Here is a 27,673-nt window from a genome sequence, read left to right on the forward strand (position 1 = left end):
CTCACATTTATTTCTAGCTATATATGTACTCATAAATAAAGATATAGATGTATATATTTTGATCAAAATGTAGTCCTGCTATATTTTTGTTTTGCAACCAGCTCTTTACTCAGTTTAGTCAATGTATGCTTCTATGTTAATAAAAATATATCTACGATACAATTTTCAGTGGCTGGACAATGTTGTATGCATAGAACATAATATACGCAACCGATATCCTCTAGACAGACGGCGCGATATATGAATATAGATCTTAGCTAAACATTCCCTGTGATCTGTCCCTTTCAGTCTTTTAATCCTTCCCTTTACCCCATCCTCCCACCCGCATACCTCTGTTATCCTTTTGCTTTGTTTCTTTGCCAGAACATTTGTATTTGATCTTGAGGATTTTCTGAAAGTCCTCAACTCTGCATCATCGGATTCAATATTATATTAAGCTTCACTTTATTGTACAATTGTTCAATGACTTAACCTATAAACTCTATCTCCACTACAAAGGCGTGAGCACATCCGGCTCACACCTTTCATCCAGGAATCCCATTCTTGTCCTTCACAAATACTCTCTCCTCATGCCTGCCTCCAACTCCCAAGCAAACATCTTGAGTTTGAATATAATCCAATTTGTTTTTCATTCCTAATCTTCTACCTTCTTCCAAAACATCACTATTAATTGCAGATGTTTTCTCCTAATAGGGACATTATTTTCCTACTCTAATATTTTCACTGAGTGTGGGTATATATTTTTATATGTTACGTATTTATTTATTTGAGAGAGAGAGAGCATGAGCAAGGGGAGGAGCAGAGGGAGAGAGACAAGCAGACTCCGTGCAGAGCTCGGAGCCGACGCTGGGCTCGATCCCAGGACCCAGAGATCATGACCTGAGTTGAAATCAAGAGTCCGACGCTCAACCGACGAAGCCACCCAGAAGGCCCTCTTTTCATGTGAGACATAAGTATGAGAAGAGTGACTCTGGATGTCTGGAAGCAGGGGAAATCAAAGGTGTCTAGGTGGACTCCTGGATTCCTGTGGTGTGGATCAGTGTCTCTCAGGAAGGGAACGCAGGAGGTGAAGAGGCAGATGCAAATTAGCACAGAAGGAGGGAGCTATGTGCCCAGGAGGAGGGGCGGGAACGAAAAGATTTAGGCAAGAAGACCATCAGTTCAGTTTTAGAACTGAACCTGCTTCCTGGACCTTTCGAGAGACTTCCAGTTTGGAGATAACACCTTGAAAATAAGAGCGAAGGCTACTGAATGGGTGGAGATAATGGCGGAGTACGCAGAAAACAGTCCAAGACAGGCTCTGTGGAGGCCTTGCGTGGAGGGAGCACGCGGAGAGAACAGAACCTTAACAAGCCAGAGACGGCAATGACAGAGAAGGGAGGGAAAAGTCCAAGCATGAAAGCATGATCAGCTGCCTAGAAGGCTGGCAGAACCGGGTAACATGAGATGGAAAACTACCCTTCAGATCTGACAATTAGATGGTGAGTGGTCAGTAGACGACAGAGTGAATGGGAGGACAGGGAAGGAAGAGCAGGAATCCTGTCCAGCAGCTTGGCAGGAAGGAAAAGAGGAGTTTAAGTGGCTAGGTGGGAGTGGGAGGGTGGAATATGCGAGCTTAAGAAAAGAGATTTTACAAAGGACAGAGATGGAGCATATTTGTACGTCCCAGGGAAGGAACTAGCAGATCAGAAAAGACTGAAGACCCAGGAGAGACCAGATTAAACAACAAGAACGAGATCCCAGAGGAGACTGAGGGGAACAGGATTCACTAGAGGAGGAACAGCCTCTGAAAAAGGAAAGAGCACACGAAATGGCCTTTTTTGTCATGGATTTTTTTTTCTGAAATTACCACAGTACCTAGTTAGGAACAAAAGCTCCATGAAGGCAAGGACCGTGTCTGGCACAGAGTAATCACCTGAATATTTGTTGGAAACCATGAATAAATGGATGAAAAATCATTAACAGAAAAACATGACTAACTTGAAGGATTTCCCCCCAAAATTCAGGTTTTTGTTAAGTACACTCAATTCCTATTGAATGTAGGAGTTGCAGCTTGAAAAAAAAAAGTCAATCAAAAGCACGTAAAAAAGAAAATGTAATGAATTAAGGCATATAGAACAGAAGGACTTCCAAATTTCAGAGAAGTATGTTGGTTCCTTTTCACTCTTCAGGGAAATCCTCATTTCAATTTTCTTGAAAGCTTCAAAATAAGAAAAAACACTGTAGATTCACTCAGTTGCATTTCTGAGCACTGATGCACATTTATCAAACCTGCTCAGCATTTATAATTTCATTTTAAAGAAAGGATAGAGTGGTCTCTTTTCATATAATTTTGCTTTTCTTATTCCCACTCCTATATTTAAATTTTTTCCCCAGAATACTCTGGGGGACGCCTGGCTGGCTCAGTCGGTTAAGCTGCCTTTGGCTCAGGTCATGATAACAGGGTCCTGGGATCCAGTCTCGCATCGGGCTTCTTGCTCTGCAGGAAGCCTGCTTCTCCCTTGGCGTCTGCATGCTGCTACCCCTGCTTGTGTCCTCACACTCTCTCTCTCTCTCTCTGACAAATAAATGAAACTTTTAAAAAGTTTTTCCACTATATCTCCCACAGATTTTTGCAAAAAGCAGAAGTAAATACGCAAACATCATACTGATGGCTTTGCTGGTGCTGGCACCGAGCACACTGGGCAGGGTGAGAGAGCTGGGGCCAGCAGGGCATTGCTGCCGACAGGGAGATGTAGTCACCACTGGAGAGGCTGCAGTTGTAGGAAAACCCAGAAAATAAAGTGGCTATAACACATGTGACTGCACAGAATATATATTCCATAACCAAGCAGCTGAAGTGAAGGCAGAGAATAAATGCAATTAACAATAGGTTCAAGACGGTATAAAGAGTTCAAACTACAAATGTTTTTTTAATTTGCAAGAATTAAAATGCAAGATTCTAAAGACCTACTGAAAGAATATTTCATGTCCACCAAGTTTATCTTGCGCTTTTAAAACTGGCCCACCCACTTAACCATAATTTGCTCATTTACTCAAAACATTTACTCCCTTCTTACAATGGAGCAGAAGCACGTGTTTACATACCTACTCACTAAAATTATGTTAGTGCCTCCAATCTAGCCCATGCCTACTCACTGCTTCCTGTGATACTCCCACATCCCGCTGGTTCTTAGTTAATCCTTCATGTAACACTTCTCCCCGCCCCCCCCCGGCTGAATTTGTTGTTTCTAAACACTAGCCTACATATTGATGTTTGCCTAAAAATGTCAATTTAAGTTGTCAATTATCTGTCCTTGAAAAAAAGGATGGTTCTTAATTTCAAGGTAGTTTTTTGGGTTTTTTGTTTGTTTGTTTGTTTGTTTTTTTAGTAGGCTCCACACTCAGCATGGAGCCCAGCATGGGGCTTGAACTCATGACCCTGAGATCAAAACCTGAGCTGAGATCAAGAGTTGGCTGCTGGGGCGCCTGGGTGGCATAGCGGTTAAGCATCTGCCTTCGGCTCAGGGCGTGATCCCGGCGTTCTGGGATCGAGCCCTACATCAGGCTCCTCTGCTATGAGCCTGCTTCCTCTCCCACTCCCCCTGCTTGTGTTCCCTCTCTCGCTGGCTGTCTCTATCTCTGTCAAATAAATAAATAAAATCTTCAAAAAAAAAAAAAAGAGTTGGCTGCTACACCAACTGAGCCACCCAGGTGCCCCAAGGTAATATCATTTTTACTTTTCTTGGTGTTCTAATTCATTCTCGTTAACAAAATTGGCAACCTATTTTTTCATTGATTCGAAAATCTCAAGTCTAGGAAATACAGAGTCAATTAATTTTAGCTTCCCTGGTGTTTACTTCCAAGGCTGTAGGACACAGTCTATTTTCCTCATCTAGTTAATCTGACTCTGGGCACCCTTGCTCACTGCCTGGCTAGACCACAGAAGTGCCTCTAGGATCTCTTACTTACCTGAGAGGCTCCTTGGCCCCCACATGATACGAAATCAAAAGATTTCTTGAAAAGTTGTTTTGAAGAAGTTTAAATTATAAGCAGTATTTAAGACCATAAGATCCTAATCAGTTCTCATTTATTCCAAAATAATGATCGAATATTGTGTTCTTATAACTGCAGATTTCAGGGGTATACAGATACAAGGGCAAACATAAAAGAACAAATGACTGCTGTTACTACCAGTGTGAGTGAATAACACAGACGTAATGTTGCACAAAAGCCACCAGACACCAAAGAGGACATACTGTATGATTTCATTTATATGAAGTTCAAGCACAGGCAATACTAATTTACGTACAATGACAGAAATTCTACTGATGGTTACTTCTTATGAAAAGGTATTGACTGTCAATATGAGAAAGTCTTCTTCGGCATTGAAAATGAGCTGCACGATGTTCTCCATTTTGATCTGGGCCATGATTATACTTGTGTATACATATGCAAAAAATCATACAAATATATGAATATACATACAAGTACATAAGTAAAGAGTTGTACATGTTAATGTATGTATATTATATTGTAATAAACATGAAAAACAGATTAGCTTTTAAATTATTCATAGATTCTGAATTCAGAGAATCCAACTAAGATACTTCCATATTCTTTCACTAAAGAGTGATATCCTGGGATTTTCCTGACATTACACTGCTTTCTTCCTGCTATGTATCAAATACTTTCTCACCTAGTCATGATGCGGTAGCTCACAGGAATAGGCTTTAGAGGGTGCTCCTTGAGTTTAAAAATAGTAACCACCAAATAATTACTCTTCCTCCACAAGTGCAGAAAACTACTTGAGGACATTGAAAACTCCAGTATCTATTGCAACTGCACAACAGAAAGACACAGATCCAGCATTTCCAAGGTCAAAACCACCACTCTTGCCAAAAAATGAAATTAAGGTCATTAAAAACTAGAAATTCTCTTGTGATACTTCCACCTGTATTCCTTGTATCTGCTGTTCCTGCTTCTTTTGCTGTATCAAAGACCTTTCCTTTCTCACTTATGAAATAACCAAGTTTCTAGAAAATAGTGTTGCTTAGTTTGAGGTTTTTTTGCCAGTTTTTAACTACAAAAAGAAGATAAAAAGGGTTTTTGCCCATGAAATGGAAAATATTTCAGTTGAAGTACTACATATTAAAAAAGAAAACCCGTAGTAGGCAATATTAATGATTAAATGTTCAAATGACAATTACTAAAAGTAAAAAATGACCAAGAAGAGCCCTTGGTGTTATACAGAAGCCCTTGAAACAAAGTAAACGAAGCCAAAATAAGAGAACGAAATGAATAGGAGTGTGTGTGTGTGTGTGTGTGTGTGTGACAGAGAGAGAGAGAGAGAGAGAGGAGAGAGAGAGAGAGAGAGAGTTTTCTGAGGGGTATGCAAGAGGAATAGCAAAATAATTTTCCAATTCATACAGCGAAACAACGTATAGCCAACACCCAAAGGAACAGAAGTAATACGTAAGAGACCGTGTTTTTCCTGTAGGTATTCCTACAATATTTTTAATACCAAATTACATTATCAATTTAGGTTTCAAAATCAGATGTAAACGGGCCTGTGGCTGGTCACAAGCATATTTCAATGAATGCTGAATAGGCATATTTTGGCTATTGCAGTCCAAGACAAATACATGTCCAGAAGACACAAAAAGCAGCACACAAATTATGTAAACATTTTGCACTGAAAAAAACCTTCTCTGCTTTTATACATAAGCTAATGTTAATAATTATAAATTTAATAATAGAAAAAACACCAAAAATATCAGCATATTTAGGTCAAAATCAGCAGCAGTCGTGATGATTGTAGGTTTATTTGAAAATACAGTTTCAGACCCATATTAGCTTTTAGCAGAAGAAAGCCAGGTTTCTTTTTGCCTTAAACATCACTAAGAGTTAACTTATACTCACATGAACGATTACTGGCACAGGAAAAAAAAAATGAGAAAAATACAAAGAGGAGAAGAGAAATAAAAAGGAAGGAGGAGAGAAGGAACTCCCTTGTAGGGAAGGGTGGGGTTCCTGTAACAAGTGTTCTACATACAACTGTAACATGAATTTCTCTCTTACCCTGTGTCGGGAAGAAGAAAGTCAAAGCTGAAGGACTCAGAAGTCTACTATAAGTCCTTGGCTTACTCAACGACAATCATCAGCATTACACTGAAATATGAAAAAGTAACCCAGATGAGCAAGACCGGAAGAAACCTATCTACACGGAGCTCAGAAGTTGCACGGTAGATCAGAAATCACAGTATGTGAAGTCCTTGATCTCAGGAGTACAGACCTGACAGTTGAGCACGCAGTTAACTGCATCTCCCGGAAGGATACTGCCTCCCAAGGAAAGGTTTCCTAGTTTTGCCAAATTCATTAGAAAATTCTCATTACATAGAGTAGAATCTCTTTAACACCCAACCAACCAATGAGGTGTGTTTTTTTTGCACATAATAAAAAAAAATAAATTCATTCATTAAAAAAAAAAATGTCAACCAACTAGTTCTAATCCAGATTTGTGAAACAACAAAAAACAAAGCTATTTTATCTCTTTTAAGTGAAAGACATTCATACGTGTGAAAACAGGTGTCAAATATTCTGTTTTTCTTCTGTGTTTCACTGACATTTCCACTTTTTCTCCTCATAAGGAACGGCCTATACTTTCCTCCTAACTGGACTGGAATGCCTGACTTCTCTTAACGTTGTCATTGAAACATGCATTGATATTTGGGTTGGAGCCTTGGTCGTCCCTCCATTTCAGTTGGTAACATAAAATTGCCAGTTAGTCGCAATCAGTGTTCAGCCATATATCACGTAACACAGTTTGAAAATATGAAAGTAGAAGAAAAGCTCTGAAAAATGAATTTTAATCTCTGAAAGTTAATTTGAGGATTAAAAGCCTTTAACGTTCCTTACATTCAAAAGCAGTTCCTCAGATGGGGGGTTTGAAATCTAAAATGTACCACTACGCAGTGCTTCTCAGACCTTCCCTAGGTCAGACAGTCTGAAAACAGAGCACTATTTTTCATAACTCTGAGGACAAGGGGAAAAAAAAGGTATGTTTCATAAAAATGCAATAGGGTAGCCACATTTCCTCCCGTGCATGAATAATGTATCATCTACAATGTTATTTGCTAGACTGTCTAATCACCAGCATCTTTCAAAATGTCTATATAAGCTTTAGCTCATTAAGAACAAACACGTATCTGTATAAAAATATCACATACCTGTGAACACGCAGAATAATATCCTGCCAAATACCAATACACACATCAAACTGACACAGGTATCCTACTTTTGTGCATTTCTCAAAAGAAAATATGTTGGGAAACGAAATACAGAAGAATTATTTCAGCTTGTGACGTTCGTGCTTACTCTAAATAATCAAGCTTAAATCCCTCTTTCAAAACACACATACACACACACTATATATATATATATAATCAAGGAATGATCCAGGGACAATCGCACACTTTCTAAATAAAAGTGAAAAAAAAAAAACCTGGCAGAAACAGAAGAGGCTAAATAAAAAAGCTTTTAAAGCAAGTCTTCTTCTATTAGAAATGGTTTTATAATCTTGGAAGGGGCTTCTGTGATTCATGAAAGAATGATAAAGCAAAAGTACTTCATATAACCATAAGCTTTCAATGTAGTAATAAGAGACAGAAAAGGTGAAAGGACAAAGTATCTAGGCTTCCAATAAATAACTCCTAAAAACAAAGTACAAAGCTAAGCTACAAGAGTAGTACTACAGGATCAGTGCTGTAAAAAGAAAGGAAATATAAAGTTCACCTTTATATTTCTGTACTGCATCCTCTAACAAACACTTTTTAGTTACAACAGAAGCAAAAAGAAACCAAAATACAAAAAAACAAAACAAAAACCACCCACTATTATACCACTTCTGGGTATGAAAGAAAGACTGGCCTATTTCGATATCATTACTAAAGAAAAAAAATAATTTTCCTTTATACTTTTATTGGTATCTGAAGAAAAAAAAAAAAAAAAAACCATTCACTTCACCAGACACGTGCTAAACACCCTTTGTGACCCATTAATTCTTTCAGCAAGTATTTATCGTGTGTCCCGATCATGTAGAAGATACATCTAAAGGGCTCTCCTCCCTTCATTGTGTAAGTAATGTTAGGAAAGGAGGCGAGAAAAAAAAAGACCAGGAAGGGCAGAGCTCTAGGTTGGTACAGGAATGCAGATTTGGAGTTCTGAATACCTAAAATGGTCTTACCGTTGCCAAAAAGTTGGAAAGATCTTTTGTGCAAGGCCAGGTTTAGACTAATATATACAAAATTCATAAGGAGTTTAGTGATTACCCAGAGTTATTTTCTATAAGAAAAAGATTAGATTTGTTGGCAAAGTTTATTACGAAACCCCCAAGGGCCTCTGCAAAGCAGCCCACCAAACCATACTACTTCTTTAGTTGAAAACAACCTATAGTTCAGCCACAACTGCTCTGCAAAAGCTCTCGGATATCTACAATGTCACACGGAATAAATCTTTAATAACATATGTTGATAAGCTAATGGCCTAATAACATTTGCTCATTATCTTTGGATAATATAATCAAAGTGGACTACATATTTAAGATTTATTTTCCATTTCAGGAGACACAACTGTCAGGAGGGACAGAGATTTTTTCACTATACCAAACACTTGTGCTAATGGCTTCACCCTTAAAAACAGGGCTTCCTGAGTGCCCCACATCCAGTAAGATAAATCTCAGAAAATAGTTTTTGCTGGTAGTCATTGTATCAGGCTCTCTCTAAGCCTTCAGAACCTTTGGAAGTTTCAGATCTAGTCCCAAAAGCTTCTAATCAATGAAATATAATGCCCTCCTTGTTGTTTCGACAAAAGAGAGAAGTTTCGACCTCGACTACCCATGTACGAAACTCCTCACTTATCTGCCCCAGCATGCACTGCACGCCTGCAACACGCACCCCTTTTCACATCAGTGGGTTCACTGCTCCTTCAATGTCTCCTTTTCCTTTTCACCTACCGTTACCTCCGCCCAGGTCATTCAACCCCAGAAATTCACACAGCTGCCTCCAGAACTTCGTTTCCAGTCTGACCAAATGTCATTTTCTCAGAAAGCTCTACCGACTGAGTTCTAAATAAAATTGTGCCCCTGCCTGCACCAGTCACTATTCAAATTCCTCACTTTCATCCCTTGTTCTTCCTAAAACTATCACCACCCGATACTGTTTTCCATGTGTATTAGTTTGCTTTTTTATTGTCTGATTTTTCCAGCAGACTAAATTCCACAAGGGTAGAGACTTAGATGGAGAGGAGTTGGCACGAAGTAAGTGCTCAATAAATTTTATTAAATGGATGAACAAATGGATTTTTATTATGCTTAATTAAAACAATGAATTTTATATGCCTTTGATCCACCAGTATTGTCAATGTGATAAGTACTATAATTAATAAAACAAAAAATGTAAAACGCAAGTGTTAATCACAATTGTCATTTACTTTGGAATATCATCCTTAGAAACAATACCTACTCTGTTAATGGCATAATCAGTTTTGGTGCCTTTCATTGTTTGAGGTTTGGTTTCAACCACTTCCTGACCTCTTAACGTCATTCACAATCACAGGGATTTCACAGCCAGGCCCTGGCGACCCCTTAACCAATTCCCTACACTGCTGCTAAGCGGCAGTTGCTACATCTGACAAGATTAACTTTTAGAGGTTACTCTTCTCTGTAACAGAGACAAACACAATTACATGTTATGATTACGATTACTTGTTCTACTGCCGTTTGCCTTAAAAAAGGCACATAGCCAACCACAGACATTCTGACCACCACCATAGCTCCAACTGCCAAGAAGTTTTATCTCCCTGACTAATCTAAATGCCAACCTATTCCTTACTGACCAATGAATATTTCATTTTTTGTTCTACCCAGAAAGCTTTTAATTGCTGTCTGATTTTAATGAAGTGTGGCTGATAATAAATAGTGAAAAACGCTCACAGCCCGGATATTCAATATTCGAGTTGTGTTCAACAGAGGAAGCATCAGTGACATTTTTGCAACTTTAAATACCATCATCATCCACTATGGCTCCAGCCTCTTACCTCTGCCAAGTCACCCCAACTGCAAACATCTGTTCTTCAATTGTCTCGTAAGAAATGTACTTTATATATGCAAAGTGATCATTACCCTAAAGAGCCAAATGTCTTTTAAAAGCTAGTTGAAGCAAATAAGTAAAAGAAACACATTGTCATTTGGACTTTTAAATTTTAAAATGTGAGGCCTTTGGAGTCCTTAAATATTATAAAAGCATTTCCCAGTCAGAAAATCACAAACTTGAGAGGTAGAGAGCAAAATCCAGACCAACCAGCTCCTTGATTTTATAGATATGGAAAACTAAGACACAAAGGAATTTGGCCAACACCAAAAATTAAAATGTGGTCACCCGTACCCATCCCCCACCCTTAGCCCACATTCAGTGGCCTATCTCTCTACCATGAAATACATACACAAAACTCCTTCCCATTTAAACACTGGCTCCAGTGCTAAAAGAATGATTTAAAAAAATCACTTAATAAATTGATTTCCTGAGTTTGTTCGAATTGCAAAATTGAATATACATTTTCTGCAATTGATAATTGAGTTTAAATGAGATCCTAAGAGTGGGACCATAATCCAGAAAGGCTGGTGTCCCTATAAAAAGAAGAAGAGGCCATTTCAGGACACAGTGAGAACGCTTCCTTGGACTCAGGTGTCCTTATTCATGACCTGTCCTAGCTCTCAAGACTAGGAATTTTTGTTTCTCAGTAATGGGCTACATCAAATCCCACTACTTCTCTTTGATGAAACCTTTGAAACCGAAAGCCTCCAGTTGTAAGAGGGTTGAATGTATAGAGTCAAAGGTGTAACTTTGTTTTCAATAGCAACACTCCCCACCAATTTGCTTTATTGAACCAGTATGTATGCAATCACTATGCAATCACAAATGCATGCAATAAGTAAATAAATGAGAGATTAATAAAGCTTGAGAGTGTTTTTAAATACTTTAGTTAGATGCTGTAAGCATTTAGGTTTGTAAAGGAATAATTTTGGTTGTCACTCAGTTTTTGCTATATGAAGGAACCGTACTAACAATCTAAGGAACCATATATTCTCTGTTGGGGGTTTTTAGAGAATAAGGAATAGTGATAAATAAAAAAACAAAGGGAGAAATACATTCTCCAATCCTTCCCGTAAAATGCCACAAATAGCAGCCACAAGGTAATTTCAAATTTCCAGAAATGATTACATTATATATTAATTAGAACTAAAAAGATCTACTCTGTCAAACTGTGATTGATACCTCAACAAAATGTATTTTGTTGATAAAATTTACCATGATGTAACTATTCAAAAATAATTCATGTAAAAAAAAAAATCCAAATGCATGTCTGATCTAGACAAAAGAAAGGAAATATTGTCATTCAAATTTCACCATTAACATATTTTCTTTGCGTTTCCCCAAATCGAAGGCCTATAAAATAATTTATTAGAGTGAATCCATCTATTCCTCTTGACTGTTTCCAGAGAAAGGTAAAAAGAGGCAACTATGTCCGTGAGGGGGGAACAAGTTATTAGGCCTATCATTTTCCGGGTCTCTATTTTGGTTAAAGTATTTCAGAATCTACCTAGGTGTAAGTAGAAACCTCTTCATTTCAATATGTTCTGTTCACTTACAACCAGAGGTAGCAAAACTGATTAGATACACTCTTACCATCAAAAGCTTACATGAAGGCTTAAGTTTCACACAATGTCTTGTTAGGCTAAGAATCAAGCAAGCAAGATAATACTATAGACCTCATTCTTCTAAAACATCATTCTCTGAGACACTTTTCTGATTTCTTACCCAGAAAGAGAAAATCGTAAGGAAAAGCATTAAATAAACAAGTCAAGGGACCAGCAGAGTTAACGGGTAGTGAACAGACTGGAGGTCCGTGTATTTGCCCTCGACACCCTGTGAGATTTCCTAGTGAAGAAAACTGTAGTACTTAGGGGAAAAGTACAAAAATAAACTTGCAAGGTTGCCAGATCTGGGACCTTGTACAATGATTTTATGGGAGGACTGTAAAAACGACAGCTAAGAATATACAACACAGCGTAACAAGATTCTGCTGTGTGGTGTTCTTAAACAGGGTGGTTCCGAGTTTGCAGTAGAGAAACCTTTTATGCAGCAAAGAACACATGGCCCGCTAAATATCAAAAATGATAAAAAGGAAATTTCTAATAAATGAGGTATACACGAGCCACCTGCAGCATTTCAGGAAGACAGAATACAAGTATCATTAGATGTAGGGGAAAAGGAGCAAAGGGAAATAAAAAACTCCCTTCCCACGGAAAAGATCTCAGTTCCCTGAGAGCGTAAAAAAAAAAAGGACCGTGTTTAAATGGGTGATGAAAGCCAACTTGTGGGAAGTTCCTTCTGAGCTAGCGTTTGGGGACTCAGGAGGGGAAGACGACGAGTCACCGCATCCATCCGAGCAGAAGCAAAGGAGGAGGAGAAGTGCGGGGTGAAGGTTATGCGATGGCTCACTACTGTGCAGCTGGGCGCAGGGAAGGCTGCAGTCATCTATGGCCTCCTCCGTCCTCGCCCGTCATTGGTGTTTTGGGGCTTCTCGGTTTTTGCTGCCCACGCAGCTAACAAGGGAGCACCTTTAGTAAGGATTTGATGTTATTTTTTCGTTGCCCCAGAACCTCGCATAGAATCAGAGTCCAATACATAATCAGTGAGTAAAACTGGACAAAGGAACCTGGATCTGAACCTGATTTGTTGCAGTTTTCACTCTAAATTTCAAATCCTGTGCTTTAATTCCCCATGTTTCCATTTTTCTATGCTAACTCTCCCACTAGGTTATACTGTCTTGTAACTAATAATGTGCTAAATCACATTCACTTTGAGCTAGCATAGAGATAAAATGAGGGGCATTCCAAAAGATGGAAAATAGATGTATACAAATTTTATTTAAATAATCCCGTAAAAATAAGAGTGACTATTTCTAAAGAAGAGTGCACACCGAACTTAGAGAAGGGAAAACATGCACCGTAAGCGTTCAATATATACTTGTCGATCATGAATAAATGAATGGCTACGGGAGAAATGAGAAAATTTTAAATAAGAGTAAAAATGAAATGCACAAGTATGATAATGCACACTGACTCTCCTCATTACCAAAACTAAACTTCCAAACTTTAGAAGAAATAATAAATCCAAAACAACAAACACTGAAGTGTAAAAACAAAAATTAAAAACAAACAAACAAAAAACAACTATAAGATCTTAATCATTTGAAGTTCCATAAGCCCATTATGAGGTTTCAGCTGAGACTTTATAATGGGTTTGAGAAGCAAGGTTACAATTTGAGCCAAGGGCTAATTTAAAGTCTGTAATGACCACCTGCTTAGAAAGGAATTAACTTACCTTGCAGGCTACATAATATTCTTGTGACTGCCTTTAAAAGTTACACAGAGAATGAATGTAAACTGTATCATGCAACAAAACTTTCACCCGTTCTAGTCAATAATAACATTCAGAATGAAAGTAGAGACCAATCAAGTGAGGAAAACTAGTAGGAGTATTATCAAGCCTTAAAATAACTCTCTTGTAAAGAAGGATAAATGCTAAAAAAATAATTGCTAAGAACTACGTTAAACTGTACCCATACATTAGCAAAAAATGCATTTTATTAACTGTGAAATAAGGGTAACTTTTCTTCCCCAATCTCCTAACTTCACATTTATAAAGGGGAAAAAAAAGTTTATAGAGAAAAAAATCTCCTGAAAAGTGGTTGACTGACACCGCAGCTAAAAAACTTCCAAAGGTCTTCTGCTTTGGAACAAACATAAGCATAAGGATTATATTTATCCATGCCATGGCGTAACTTAGCAGTAAATTATGGAGTTAAATCCAGGTTAGAAGATGCCTATAATGATTAAGGTATTTTCCCATTTTCCCAACAATTAGCAACTCTAAGTAGAAATCAATTTAATTGAAGACGAGAGTGAATACTAAACCAATTACCAAAGTCAGGTGTAATAAATATGAGCACTGTTACTTAATCTAGAAATTCTAGATGTTGTAATTTATGTACCTATATAGAAAATCAACTAAATTTATAGAGGAATAGTCTTAATTCTCTTAATTCCATGATTCCTAAATTACATGATCTATTTTTGCAAATGTCTGCTACAACAGATTTTTTCAAAAGATTAATAATGCTTCTTTAAAAATTTCTAGTCATTGAACGAAACGATTTTTGTTGTTTAATTTAAACATTTGTGTTTCTGCATTTAAAACTAATTGGGTGAAGTAATCCAGTACAATTTTTAAATCTGGTTGCTTTGTAAGAGATCTAAATTGAACTAGTTCCAATGATTTCAATTTAAGTCTTGGTTAATGAGAAGGTAGGATAAGGATAATTCCAGTAATGAACTGCTTATATTTTAGAAAAGTATATACAATATTTATCTGGACAATTCAGCAGCACTTGCTTAACTGTTATTTCAAATGCCTCAAATATTATAGAAATTACCTGAGAAAGTTAATGTGATGATCTGAGGTACTTAACTTTTAATGAACCCAAGAGTTTCTGGTCCACTATATGAAAAAAGCAAATATACATACTGGTTCATTGCAGAGAAAACATACAATTAATATTATACTGGATATCTATGTCCAAAGAGTACCCTTTTTTATTATGGTCAACAACACTTAACCTATAATTCACCATCTTAATCTCTTTTAGGCATACAGTACAGTAATGCTAACTATATGTACATTGTTGTGTAACCAGGTCTCTAGAAATTTTTCATCTTGCAAAAGCAAAACTTTAGATCCACTGAAGAATAACTCCTTTTTACTCTCTTCCCAAGAAGTTCCTTTTTAAAGGTATTTAGGGCTTACTAGTTTTAAAAATGCAATTATCACAGATTTTTATTTTTTTATAATCATAGTTCCACAATAAGCTGAACAATACAATAGATTTCATTCTAGTCAGCATCGAGTTGTCCTCTAATATATAAAGCCATATGCATAACTGCTATAATGTCTTTCAGTTTTTATAGGTCATATTTGTTTCAAGACTTGCCAATCCTTAGAGGATATCTGAGTCATTAATGTAAATTAGGGAGCTAGTTCATGGGTCTGCCATTCTGTCCTTTATGTAAAGGGCCTAAATGTCAACATCTTAGGCTTTGTAGGCCATACGGTTTCTCTTGCAAATATTCAACTCTGCAACATTGTAGCACACAGCAGCTATGCACAATACATAAATAGACGAGCATGACTGTGTCAACAAAAACTTACTAAAAAAAAAGAAAAACAGGTGACAGACTAGATTTCTCCCGTGGGCCATAAGTTACCACTCCCTGAAATGAAGAAGGGAATGGAGGGACAATGACAGAGAGAGGGAGAGGGGCAGGGACAGGGAGTAGGAAACAAAATTATAAAAAAAGTATTTACAGAGTATTACTGCAGAGAACAAACAGGTACTTAGCAGAGTTGACATTGTTTGTTTTACTGACAAACTTTGATAGTGAAGCCGTGGAAAATGGAACAAGTTTTTGTTTTGTTTTGTTTGTTTGTTTATTTAGGACTTGTTTCAATGCTGACTGACCTACTGATATTCAGTACATCAGCAAATAATGAAAATACTGACTTGCAGTAAGTACATAGGATTTCACTTACCTTAGTAATGGGTGGAATATGACAGTAATATTTCTGGCTCCAGGTTTGCAGACAAATTTGGTTCCTCCACCTTCAATTAAGTTGTCATCAGGACCCCCTTTCAGGAAAAAGAAGAGAGATTTAGTTTATTAGAACTTCTACAAAAAAATAAAACAAGGCTATTGAGATGAATGTTATGTTATCACAAGAAGGACTATCACTGAAAAAAGTTGCCTTCAAATCTATACAATTATTTTGAATGACTGGATCCAGTCAGTCTTCCTCATTACGTAAACTAGAGCAGCATTTTCACTCTGGAAGGAGAAGGCTGAAGCTCAGTAAAAATAATGTTTTTAAAGAAACAGTGTAGGGCAAACCCAGTTAAACTTCGAGACAGACAATCACCAGTGTCTATCTTAGACAGAACAGCATGTGAAAACTTTCCCAAAGCGGAAGTAGCATTCAAGGCTGTCCAGGGCTGTAAAGGTTAGAGCAAAGACCCATATAAACCTACCTGACCACACTCCATCAAATCTAAGACCCCACTAATTTCAAGATACACTACTAAGTAACACTATAAGTTTTTAAAAAATCCTTCTGATGAAACTATACAATGCTTTCTCATTACCTAGGTTTTATTTCCTCATTGAAAAGTTCCTTATAGTTAAAATATATACATGTAGTGATATAATTTATAAGTAAATATTTAAGATTTTTAAGGCTTTAAGACTTTTAAAATAAATAGATGATTGCCATAAATCTCTCACACACATTTAACACAGAAATATAATAAATTAAGATGTTCTTAAAACTACGTAACTTTCAGAATCCAGCTTTTCTTAATGACTCAGAGTTGTCAATACCCTTGTTTTCTAAATGGTATCACTAAGCGGGTTTCTTAAAGGAGCGCATCCAGTATTTTATTCTAGCTGCTGACACTAATTCTGCAAGGTTTAATATTGGTATGTACTTGATGCTATCAGAAGGTTTAAAGAGAAGGTGTTCCTATACCAACCAAGACTCATAATCTTGGGGCGCCTGGGTGGCACAGCGGTTAAGCGTCTGCCTTCGGCTCAGGGCGTGATCCCATCTTTCTGGGATCGAGCCCCACATCAGGCTCCTCCGCTATGAGCCTGCTTCTTCCTCTCCCACTCCCCCTGCTTGTGTTCCCTCTCTCGCTGGCTGTCTCTGTCTCTGTCGAATAAATAAATAAAATCTTTAAAAAAAAAAAAAAGACTCATAATCTTTTCTCAAACGATCTTAAGAGGTTCATTAACTGAAACATTGAAGGCTCACTGCATGAGGACTGTGCACTCAGCTCACACATACGGAGGCAAAAACTACTCATTCTGTCAGACAGAAGATAACATCCTAATTTCAGAGGCTTTACAATGTGAAAAAATGTGTATCTTAGGATGTTGGGGAGAAATGCTCCTCCTTCCACACACATTACTCACATTACCTATTATGAGAATGAAAATTAATGTAATCCCTGGCCTCTGTCTTTTCCCCACGCCAAGTGAAGTGAAATAATTCCCTTGGTAAAACTGAGAACACAAAGCTGAGCACGCATGTTTGGGTAACCTCCTTATTCCACTTTAGAAACCAGAACGCCCGCAGATGGTAAGTGCTGTCTCGCCAAGTTGAACAATAAAGGTCTTGCTTTGTCAGAGAAGGATGAAGTGGTCTAGTCCCTTCTGTAAGTGGGTGAGTAAATTAGCCTAATTTTGATTTAGCAAACTCAGTTGGCTCTCATAGTAGACTACATCTTCCAGGCTGGCTTATGTCAGTATAAACGTTGGTATTTCACCTTCCATCTACTTTACTTATGTTATTTCTTAATAGTTCCAGAAATCTGACAGTAAAGATAGATGCTATATCCCGGGCTTCCTCAAAATCCTAACAATCTACACTTAAATACTTCTTTTAATTCAACATTTTCTTTCTAATTATAGCTCTTTGCATGATACCAAACACAACTAAATCTCATTTGATTTATTATCTATCTTAATGGTCTCTAAGGTATCTTGGAGATTGACTGATAAAAACACGTGAAGCCTCAGAAATCCATACCCTGGATCATCAAGACTTCCCAGAGGCATCAGAGTCTAGACAAACCCCATTTGGATCAGTTGTTTCCACCAACTAATCACAGCATGGCTTTTCTTAAGAAAAACAGAAAATATAATGACATGTACAGCTCTTGATTCAAAATCATGAGCTATTTTTTCTCATTTGAAAAACAAATGCATCTTGTATTACTATATTTGCACCAGAGATATTAGTGTTCTGCTAAGTCAGTGGTTTTGCAAAAGGAGAGCATCGAGACTACCATAAACACTACTCCCTTCACAAAAGCCTCCTCCAAAGGTCATGGGATGGTTCCAAACAAACAGAACAAACAGATCTTCTTTAGCAACACTTCTCTAAGATCATAACATGAAGTCAGTACTGAATTACCAAGGAGACGTGTGTATATGCGTAGAAAATAAACCAGTTATATTCTGCACTCCAGGCGCAACGTAAATAACTGCCTATGAAATACGTCAACACGACAATATAATGCATTCATTTACGGAATACGAGCATTTCTTGTAAGGACAAACATTAGACTCCATGGTCTCCAGTGATTTCTAAAAATGTGTAGGTTCTATGATTTTAGATACTCAATAACTATATACAGACCTGGTGAACCTAGCTCCAGTCCAACTAGTAGCTTCGTGCACACCAAATACAAGGACTGCGTGCCCTGCTGTGTCCGGCTCCACGCCGGGCTTCCATCTGGAGGGCCCTGCCCCCTCCTACCATTTCTTTAGGCACCAGGCCTAGCCTTAAACTGTTGAGTGGTCCTCTCCCAATGTCCACATTTCTGTTAGCAGTGACTTTATATAAAATAACCGTAACATAGGTCACTTGTGTTGTCGCTTGCTTTCTAATGCTTACGTAACATTTTTCCGCCTGGAAAGGAACATCCTGGAAAGTGGTTCTAAAAGCGTACATTTGCTGAATGAAGGAAGAAATGGAGACCTACCTCAGTAGAATGTCACCGGAACTAGATGAGAAAGTATATGTGCAAGCCCTTTGGGAAGTGTCAAAAACCTAACACACATAAGCAAACCTCTCTGTATCCCCAGAGCCTTACGGGTAGCAGGTGCACTTAACAAGCATTCGTTGATGGCAATCATATAGGAAACACAGATAACAAAAGATACAATACCAAAAATAAGGCCCACGGGCCAAGAGAAATGTCAGTGAGAGGAAGATCTGGCTGTGAAAATGAAGGATGAGGGTTAGCATCCGGCTGGAAACTAAACAATAGTCGCATTTGTTCCCTGTTAGCGCCAGAAAGATGACTACTGTTTTACAGAGTGGGGTTAAACTAAATAAAAAGTAAACTTTAGACAGGAATATGTCAACCCCCAACCAAAATCTGTCCTGCAGGAGCCTCATATACGCTTCCAGGCCCATCGCAAACGCCATCAACACTGCATCTGATGTGATTTCCTCTTCACTGCAAGTCCAAATCCAGCTTGCCCAATTACCAATAACAGCACCAACCCCATGAAAATATTCTTGAAAATACACAGGTCAGAACCAAAAGTAAAGACTGTGGCCAAAGATCATACGGTCCGAGTGTCGAATCCTCTGAGATTTAGTCTAGCATTTCAACGTTCTGAGTGAGAAACAAAACTCGCCTCTCCTCATCTGCCTTCCCGCAATCAAGTAATCTGGGAGCTGCTGTCAGGAGCGTTCCGAGGGAACATGTTCCATCCCAGAAAGAGCATGCAAGGGCCAGAGCATCTCCTTCACCTTCATTCATTATGCTTACAGTCTAATCTCAGCTGTCAGAGGCCGGGAGATAGACACCAGAGAAAATGCTGAATGATGATGGATGGTTGGAAAGAAAAGGAAACTGACAGTAGTATTACAAGTAGAATATATCTTGCGCAGAAAGGAGAGGAAATGCCCCAGCCATATTTCAGTTTCTAACAATGAGGACAATGGTTTGATAGGCTCTTGCAGACACCTGGCGAGAGGCACAGAGGCCACCCAGTGACTGCTGGGATGACAGCATCTCAGGGCTCACAACCTAGGAGAATTTCTTGGAGAATTCATTTACATAGAAGTCATTAGCTCCTCAATTTATTTCTTCCTTGATTCTTCCCAACTGGAATTTGATGTCATTTGCAATGAATACAGTCATTTTAATAAAACAGAAAAAGAAAACCACAGCCTGAGAAATGGAAACAAACGTCCTTGCCGACGGGTCTAGGGGACAGTGGGAAAAATCACTAAGATCGGTGTCAGACCCCAGACTGCTACTAGAAGTGTGACAGAATTATTTAACTTTTCTGAGCCTTAGTGTTCCCGTTTATAAAATACAAACTGAAATTAAGTCTTTCAAAGACTTGTGGTGATAAACGTACTCCTGGGGACTCAGTACACTGTTTGACACCTAGTGTACCTCAAATAAATGGTCTACTTTTCTCATTAGAACGACCAAGCAGTTAAGGATCTACTGATCACACACACACAAAACATCACTGACACATAAACTAAAACACAAAAGAACCAATTTACACACTGTTACTCTTGCTATGTTAGGCAGCACTCTAAGAGTCAATATTATTAACAGGAGCAATTAGAATATGGCTGTCTTATTTGGAGGGATTATTGCAGAGAAAGTTTAGAAAATTGCTAAGAACACATACAGCAGGACAGAATAAAACTAACCAATATTAAATGTATAGATAAAAAGATTATGAATTGTCTGTGCCAAGTGCTTAGATGAAGACAGTATAGAGTCTGATGGTCAACTGGGCTAAGCCACAGAAAGCAGCATACCTTATCTGACATGTTTAATATGGCCTGGATTTCAACTTGGCCCTTCCACATAGAAAAGAATCACAGTGAAGATGATTTTTTTTTTTTTACAGCAAATACTTTGCTTCATAAACACTTTCGAAGGATTATGAAAATACATTCTGATTGCATCAATAAATTGGGTCTTTAATTGGCTCTAAGAGCCTGCTGAATGATCTAAGAATTCCCTGAATTCACAGCTGTCACCCTGTTCTTAAAGATTAAGTTCTCTAGCAAGTACCCATTCAAAAGCACAGATTATCATTAGGACTTAATGCTGGGCTGCTGCTACCAACCAGCCTGTGACTAGGGACTATCCATGAGCTTGGGGTTTGGTACTAGATTAGGGGGAAAAGAGAAGTACAATACTTATTCTTACCCTCGAATAACTTACTATTACAGTCAAGTTAAGCAAATCAAGATTGGTGGTAATGGGGTGCCTGGGTGGCACAGTGGTTAAGCGTCTGCCTTCAGCTCAGGGCGTGATCCTGGCGTTATGGGATCGAGCCCCACGTCAGGGTCTTCCGCTATGAGCCTGCTTCTTCCTCTCCCACTCCCCCTGCTTATGTTCCCTCTCTCGCTGGCTGTCTCTATTTCTGTCGAATAAATAAATAAAATCTTAAAAAAAAAAAAAAGATTGGTGGTAACATTCAACTTCTCATGGTAAGTTGCTGTCGGACCTGCGAAGGAAATCTTGGCAATAAACCCCTTGAGGGAAAGGATCACCTTTTGGACTCAACTTGCACCAAGTCTCTAATTACTAACAATATAATTTTGTTCATGGATGTATCGGCTGTGCTTAGAATAGTTTCTGGTACATGATAAGCATTCAGTAAGTATTTGTTGAATGAATGTATGAATAAACAAATGAACAAACAGAAAAAATGATAATGTCTCTTTTAGATCGAGTGAATTCTAAGTACAAACCACCTAGGAACAAACAGCAGTTGTGTTCTGCATAAAGTATACTAAGTAAAGAATGCATGTCTCAGTAAAATGCTGAAAAATTATAATAAGATATTATTTGTAGAAAACAATCTCCCAATTAGAAACAAATTAGTTATCCCCACCATTAGAGGAATAAATGCCTTGTCTATGTTTCTCTGCTCAATGATATTTTATTCCTGGGTAGCTCTAATATTGTACTGTGTAGATAATTAAGACAGGTGTCAAGTATGCAGGAAGAAGGTCAAGAGGCGGAAAGGGGACTCACATTTATTAAACACCTACCGGGAATCTGACACCGGGCTGGACCCTTAATGTAAAATATCTCACTTAATCCTAGTAATAGCCCTGTAATATTATTACCCAACACAGAGACGAAGAAATGGAGGCTCATGGGTGTGGGAGGAGGAGTACAGAGTCTTGCTCAAAATCAAAATCACACATGGCAGGTTCAGTATTTAAACTATTTTTTTTCCCAACTATATATACACTATAATACGCTTAATATCACTTTATGTTCTAAGAAACTCACGGGTTGAAAAAAATGACACAGATGATGGGTGACCCATGAAAATTCTAAAACAGGGAGCAGGAAACTCTGATTTTATGGTGGTCTGATGCATAAAATGCCTTCTCCATGGAATCCACACTAAATACAACAGTTGGTTATCCAAGTCAAGGCACAAAAAGCCTCTTTGATCAAAAATGTAAGTGAAGCCTGACAAAAACAACATTTTGTAGATAAAACCATCATATAAACAATGATTCTGGGGGGAAACATTTAATGGTCCAACTGAGGCCAGAAAGAACAATTTCCTCTCTAATATAGTCCCAGCAGCAAGAACCAGAACTAACTTTACTTTTCCCCATCTTGCCTGACTAGCCAGTACAGGGTATAATGACCCCTTCAACTCCAAACTACTGGTTAGGGCTCCTTGGAGGCCCAGGAACATACAGGTAGGAAGACAAGAAAGGGTCCAGCCCTTTCTTCAGGGAGGGAACTTTGGAGAGTTTGCCTGTATCAATACCCAAAATACTGACAGAAGCCCATTTTTTTTTCTGCTTCCCTTTTTAAGAGAATTCCAGTAACTCTCCCTTGCTTTGTCTTTTACTGTTACATCTGATGGATTTCTTGATAATCCTTCCATACTGCCTGGGGCCCAGGGGAGATGAAATTCCTGCAATTTGTAGCAGCACCGTATTTTACGGAATACTCTAGAGCAGAAGTACGAGTGGAGAAGAAAGACTCTGAGAGTTGGAGTTAAGGATTTACCAGCTGATTGTAGCAAAGGAACAAGGAGAAAAGGAGTCAAAGTTTCCTTTGAAAGTCAGGTGATTGACCATAGATGGGTCAAGGCTTAATAAGAAATAAATGAGACTTGGAAAAGACTCGACTGACTGACGATAAGCAATGCAAGCTGACATGTGGGGGTTTCTCTCAGATCAGAGTATTAATGGCTGAAGTCAGAGTGAGAGAGACTGAAAAGGAACGGAGGCTGTAGTTACAATCAGAAATGGGGTAGAGCAAAACAAGTTTGATGTTTGGTAGTAAAGAATTAGGGAACAGCAAAGTCTGGAGGTGGGGTAAGAATGAGAAAGGAAAAAAATAAAGGAAAGCCCAAGGACCTCCATCCTGAGGAAAAAGGGGAAGGTCCTTTGGGTCCCTTTCTAGTGTCACTCCTAGGTATAAAGCAAAATGTACTGGAAGAGGATCTAATTTAGAGACTGCCTAATGATGGGTTATTGTGAGACTAACAGTCCATGTTTTGAAGTATAAGGAGGAGTACAGCAGATGAACGTGCAGCACCTTATGTCCTTTGGAATTTCAATGTGAGCAGCCTGCGAGGAAGCAAATACCTCATCTGAGTTCTGCTTCAAGTAAAACCCCCTCTCCCAGATGTTTGGCTAAAGACCATGAAATAATTCTTTTTTGGTAACCTAACAATGTTGCTTCACCATGAAATAATTTTTACAAAGAAACAGAAATAAAAATCATATTCTTTTATAGTTCAAAAATTGAATACGTTCTAGCTCCAAATAACAAGTGAATTTTATAATAATCTATTATTCTGGGGTGGTGTCTTGCCTTACCAGAACAAAACAAGAAAGAAAACTCATTAATTATCTTCCTAACAATAAATTCAACGGTGTTTTGGAGGATGGAATGACAAGGAACCAAAAAAATAAAAAATAAAAGAAAGAAAAAGAAAAGAAAGAAAGAAATAACAAATATAAGGTTAATAATAGCTCACTCTAAGCCATCAGTAAAATGTGTTCACCTGGAGCTCTTCCATGAGCATAAGTCAAAGGCGGCTCCATTAGTAACAGTACTGACGGTTTCTCTAATGGAGTCTGAAATGGCATGCTCCACGAAGAGCAAAATGTAAGATATGAGCCAATTACCAGAGGATCCACAGTCACCGCATGCATATTTTTAAATGGTTGATCAATAAGGCACAAGGGAACTTTAATTGACCATTTTTGAGAAGCATTCCTATCCTAGTGACATTATCCTCCAACTCACTTTATTTTAAGGCTACATAAGGCGACTGCATTGATTCTTTCTTCTCCTTCCCCTGTTTAACTGAGTCCCCAGTTTTAATCATCTTGAATCTACTAAATAGGTTTTAGTGGCAAGCCGGGTGTATCTAGCTCAAAGATCCTCCTGTGTGTAAGCTGGAGTCCTCATCCTTACTTATCATGTGTCTGATTTCTGTCACTTAGCATGTCTTCAATGTGCATCCGTGTTGTGGCACTTATCAGTCCTTCACTTCTTTTTAAGGCTGATTAATATTCCAGTGTACGTATATGCCACAGTTCATCTATTCACCAACTGATGAACATTTGGGTATTTCCACTCTGGGCTACTATGAACAACGCTACTAAGAGCATCCACGTACAAGTTCTGTGTGGACACGGGTTTCCAATTCTCCTCAATATATACCTAGAATTTGAACAGTTCGATCATATGGTAACTCTATGTTTAACATTTTGAGGAACTGGCAGACTGTTTTCCAAACAGTCTATACCCTAATGCTCATTGTTGTTATTTTCTTTAATAAACTAATTATTTAGAAGAAAACCTATGTGTGTGGGTGGCATGGGGGGGGGGTGATGAGCAGCGCACAGAGGAAGTAGGAATAGTTTGTTCTCCAGAAAAACCCTTTCATACCAGCCCGAGATCTCCCCCTGCCTCTTGTAGGGGCGGCCCTGCCTGTTTTGAAGGATCATTGAGGAAGCATTTCTAGTGTAACAAGTGATGGCAGGGCAGAAGCCTCTGGAAATTGGTACAACTGGGAAATGCTCTGCGCTGTCTGTGGTGTTTCAACTAAGTGTCTGTGCTGGTTCATCAACCATGATTAAAACCGACAATGAAGATTCTCTCCTCACTCAAGTTTCGGATTGCCGAAGATTTCACTGTTTGCTCAATAGTTCTTGTTAAAATAAAGCCAAGAGTGATATGAAGGATGACAGAATGCAGGGACGCTCTCTAATCAGATGAGCCCATCTCAGTGCTGACCTAACATGTATGTCTGACTAGTCAGGAGTCTTCCGATGATGTCCTGCCAGCTGAGTGGTGGATTTATGGTGCAGATAAGCATCAAGCTGAAAACAGACTGAGCCCATCAATCTTATTTTGCCTGTGAAATGGTCTACGATGGAGGCCAGGCCACCGGAAATGACGGATACACAGATACACTAGTTCATACAGAAGAAATGGTGTTGTTAAATGCTGTCATTGTCTCCATGCTCAGAGATGTGCTTAAATCTAAGAATGCCCAGAGGTAGAAAGGAATTATTTTGAAGGACTTGATGTGACAGGTAGAAAGTACAATAACCCAAAATGACTATAAGAAGACAGATAAAGGTCTCCTTAAAGACAAATTTAGAGTCAAAATACAAGTTGCAAAACATGGTAGCATTTAGCTTACCGACAAAGATAATCAGTGCTGGCATCCAAACAGAAACAGCATTATTTCATGGCTCATTGGAAGCATCTGGATGACTAAGGCACAGGTGGCTTTAAATAACTTTCCCAGCAAACCCACAGTCACTCTTTAGGTTTAATCAGCAACAGTCAACTTTCCAGCCACTCTAGGCAACAACTCTTGGAATATTCTCATAGAATTAAAATCGGTCTTCCAAGCCAGCTAAGCATGAGCCATGACATGATCAACACTCAAAATTACAGCTGGCAGGGGTTTCTTTTTTCTGTTTCTACATAAATAGAGCATAACATAGGACTGTGCATGCCCTATGTTCAGCAAAAAATTGATTTAAAAAAATAGTGTTTTAATCTATCCAGACAGACTGCCCATCCCCTGCAGCTCTCCGATGTCTAATACATTTTTTTTTAACCCAAACCAAACCAAAAAGTAGTGAATTTTTCCAATCTTATTTCCTCCACATTTATCTGGCATGCTTATACCTTGCACTTCTTCTCAAAAACTTTATTCTCCATTTTATCAGTCATGACTGTTAAAAAGTACATAACCTTCAACGTTAACATTTTACATACTACTTAACCCCATAATTCCAGTTCTTGGCATTTCCTCCCATCCCCAATAAAAAAAAACACCATCATGGGTGAACTTAAGATTTGGAAACAAGAATGTTTATCATAGGACAGTATCTTAACCTTTTAAAAAGTCACTTAAAATGCAAAATAACAGGGAATTGATTACAAGCCTACACACATCTCAACATATACATAAGTGATACAAACACGTATGTTTGTATGTATGTATATATAACTGGAATATGACACAGCCGTTAAAAATATATAGACACCACACGAAGATAAGAAAAAGACTTAACAAGCAGGAGTCATTATGGCAAAAAAGTTATTAATTAAAATATTATTAGATAAGCCAATATTATGTGTCTCACAAGTGTAATACTGAATGTCTTTGCTGATTTGATTCTTTTGTTTTCCAACTCTGTTGAATCTAGTTCTTGGATCCTTTTTTTAATATGTATCGTGTATCATATTTATTTACATATGTATTTGTGCATGTGTGTGTTATTTAAGTTCACATTCCTTAGAAATTTATCTGTAGCAATTCTTGGAGGACTGGTTTAAAGGTAGGTACCATCAGAATACATTAGCCATTGCTTCTGCTAGTTGACCTAAAGAACTACCAACCTGGAACCCATTTTAAACTAAAGTCTCACTTTAAAATTTTCTCACAAGAACCAGAGGATGTTTATTTTGGCAATAAACCTGGTTTTTCTAGGGATTTTTCCTGCTTTCAGCCTATGCCAAGGTGACCAATTTTCTTTCAGTCCCTTACAGGAGGTGGGAAGATTTGGGGGAAAGGGATGGTGTTTCTAGATGATCCCTGTACTCTATGTGGAGTTTGGGGGTAACATTCTATTAGACTCCCCAGGTTGGGTAGGTTCTGGGCTTTGTTCCTATACTGTGCCTTGCAAGTTCACTTGGGTTTGGCAAATATCTTCAAGGTAAAGACTGCTTAGGAAGTGCTTTCCTCAATATCTCTCTGCAGTCCTTTTTTTTTTTTTTTTTTTTTTTTTTTTTTTTGCTTCCAATAATCCTAACTTTCTTGCTAGCCCACCAAAGCTATTTATCACATTTTTAAATGTTTCACCCAACACTTCAAATTTTTGCATGGGAAGATCAACCAAGATACCAGTCATACTGCTGAAAGAGAAGTCTCCATGCAAAGTACTCTTTACAGAACAGTCTGCAAACAATTTCCCCTCTGAATTAAATTATTCCGGTGCAAGCATCTTTGGATTGTATTCGGATATCCTTATTGCTGTTTGTTGCTTGTTTTTAATCAATTCTTATAGTTATCCTAACATAATCATTACAAATACAAAAAAATAAACATTATAAAAATAATATAGCTTTTGCCTTAAATGTTATCAGTTAATTTGATATAGTGAAATAAAAGATATACAATAAAATGCAGTGTGATATAGATTATAATCAAATGTTAAGAATTGAAGTTCTCTTTCTAACTTTGATATCAAGTAATTTTCTGGCAACAAGAAAGTTGCTTAACCTCTCTGAGGCTTCTATTATATTTTTTATCAATAGAATAAAGAGAATAAACCAGATAGTATACTCTTAAGAAACCTTCCCATCTATATATTTTTATTTCCTAGATCATAAAATGTCCTTTGGAATATATTCTACTGATAGGTTTTATTTACATATCTGATATTGTATA

At 38.0% G+C, this 27,673-nt stretch overlaps 1 protein-coding gene across 1 annotated transcript in view; it reads right to left on the reverse strand.

Annotated features, from left to right (window-relative positions):
- Positions 1 to 27,673, reverse strand: part of EXOC4 (exocyst complex component 4) — a 716,010-nt gene that overhangs the window by 374,174 nt on the left and 314,163 nt on the right. The window contains exon 10 of the mRNA XM_008707579.2: positions 15,690 to 15,786. Within this exon, the coding sequence (XP_008705801.2) occupies positions 15,690 to 15,786 (97 nt within the window). The remainder of the gene's footprint in view (positions 1 to 15,689; positions 15,787 to 27,673) is intronic.

Source organism: Ursus maritimus, unplaced genomic scaffold, assembly GCF_017311325.1.
Source record: "Ursus maritimus isolate PB19 unplaced genomic scaffold, ASM1731132v1 scaffold_3, whole genome shotgun sequence".
Lineage (NCBI taxonomy): Eukaryota > Metazoa > Chordata > Mammalia > Carnivora > Ursidae > Ursus > Ursus maritimus.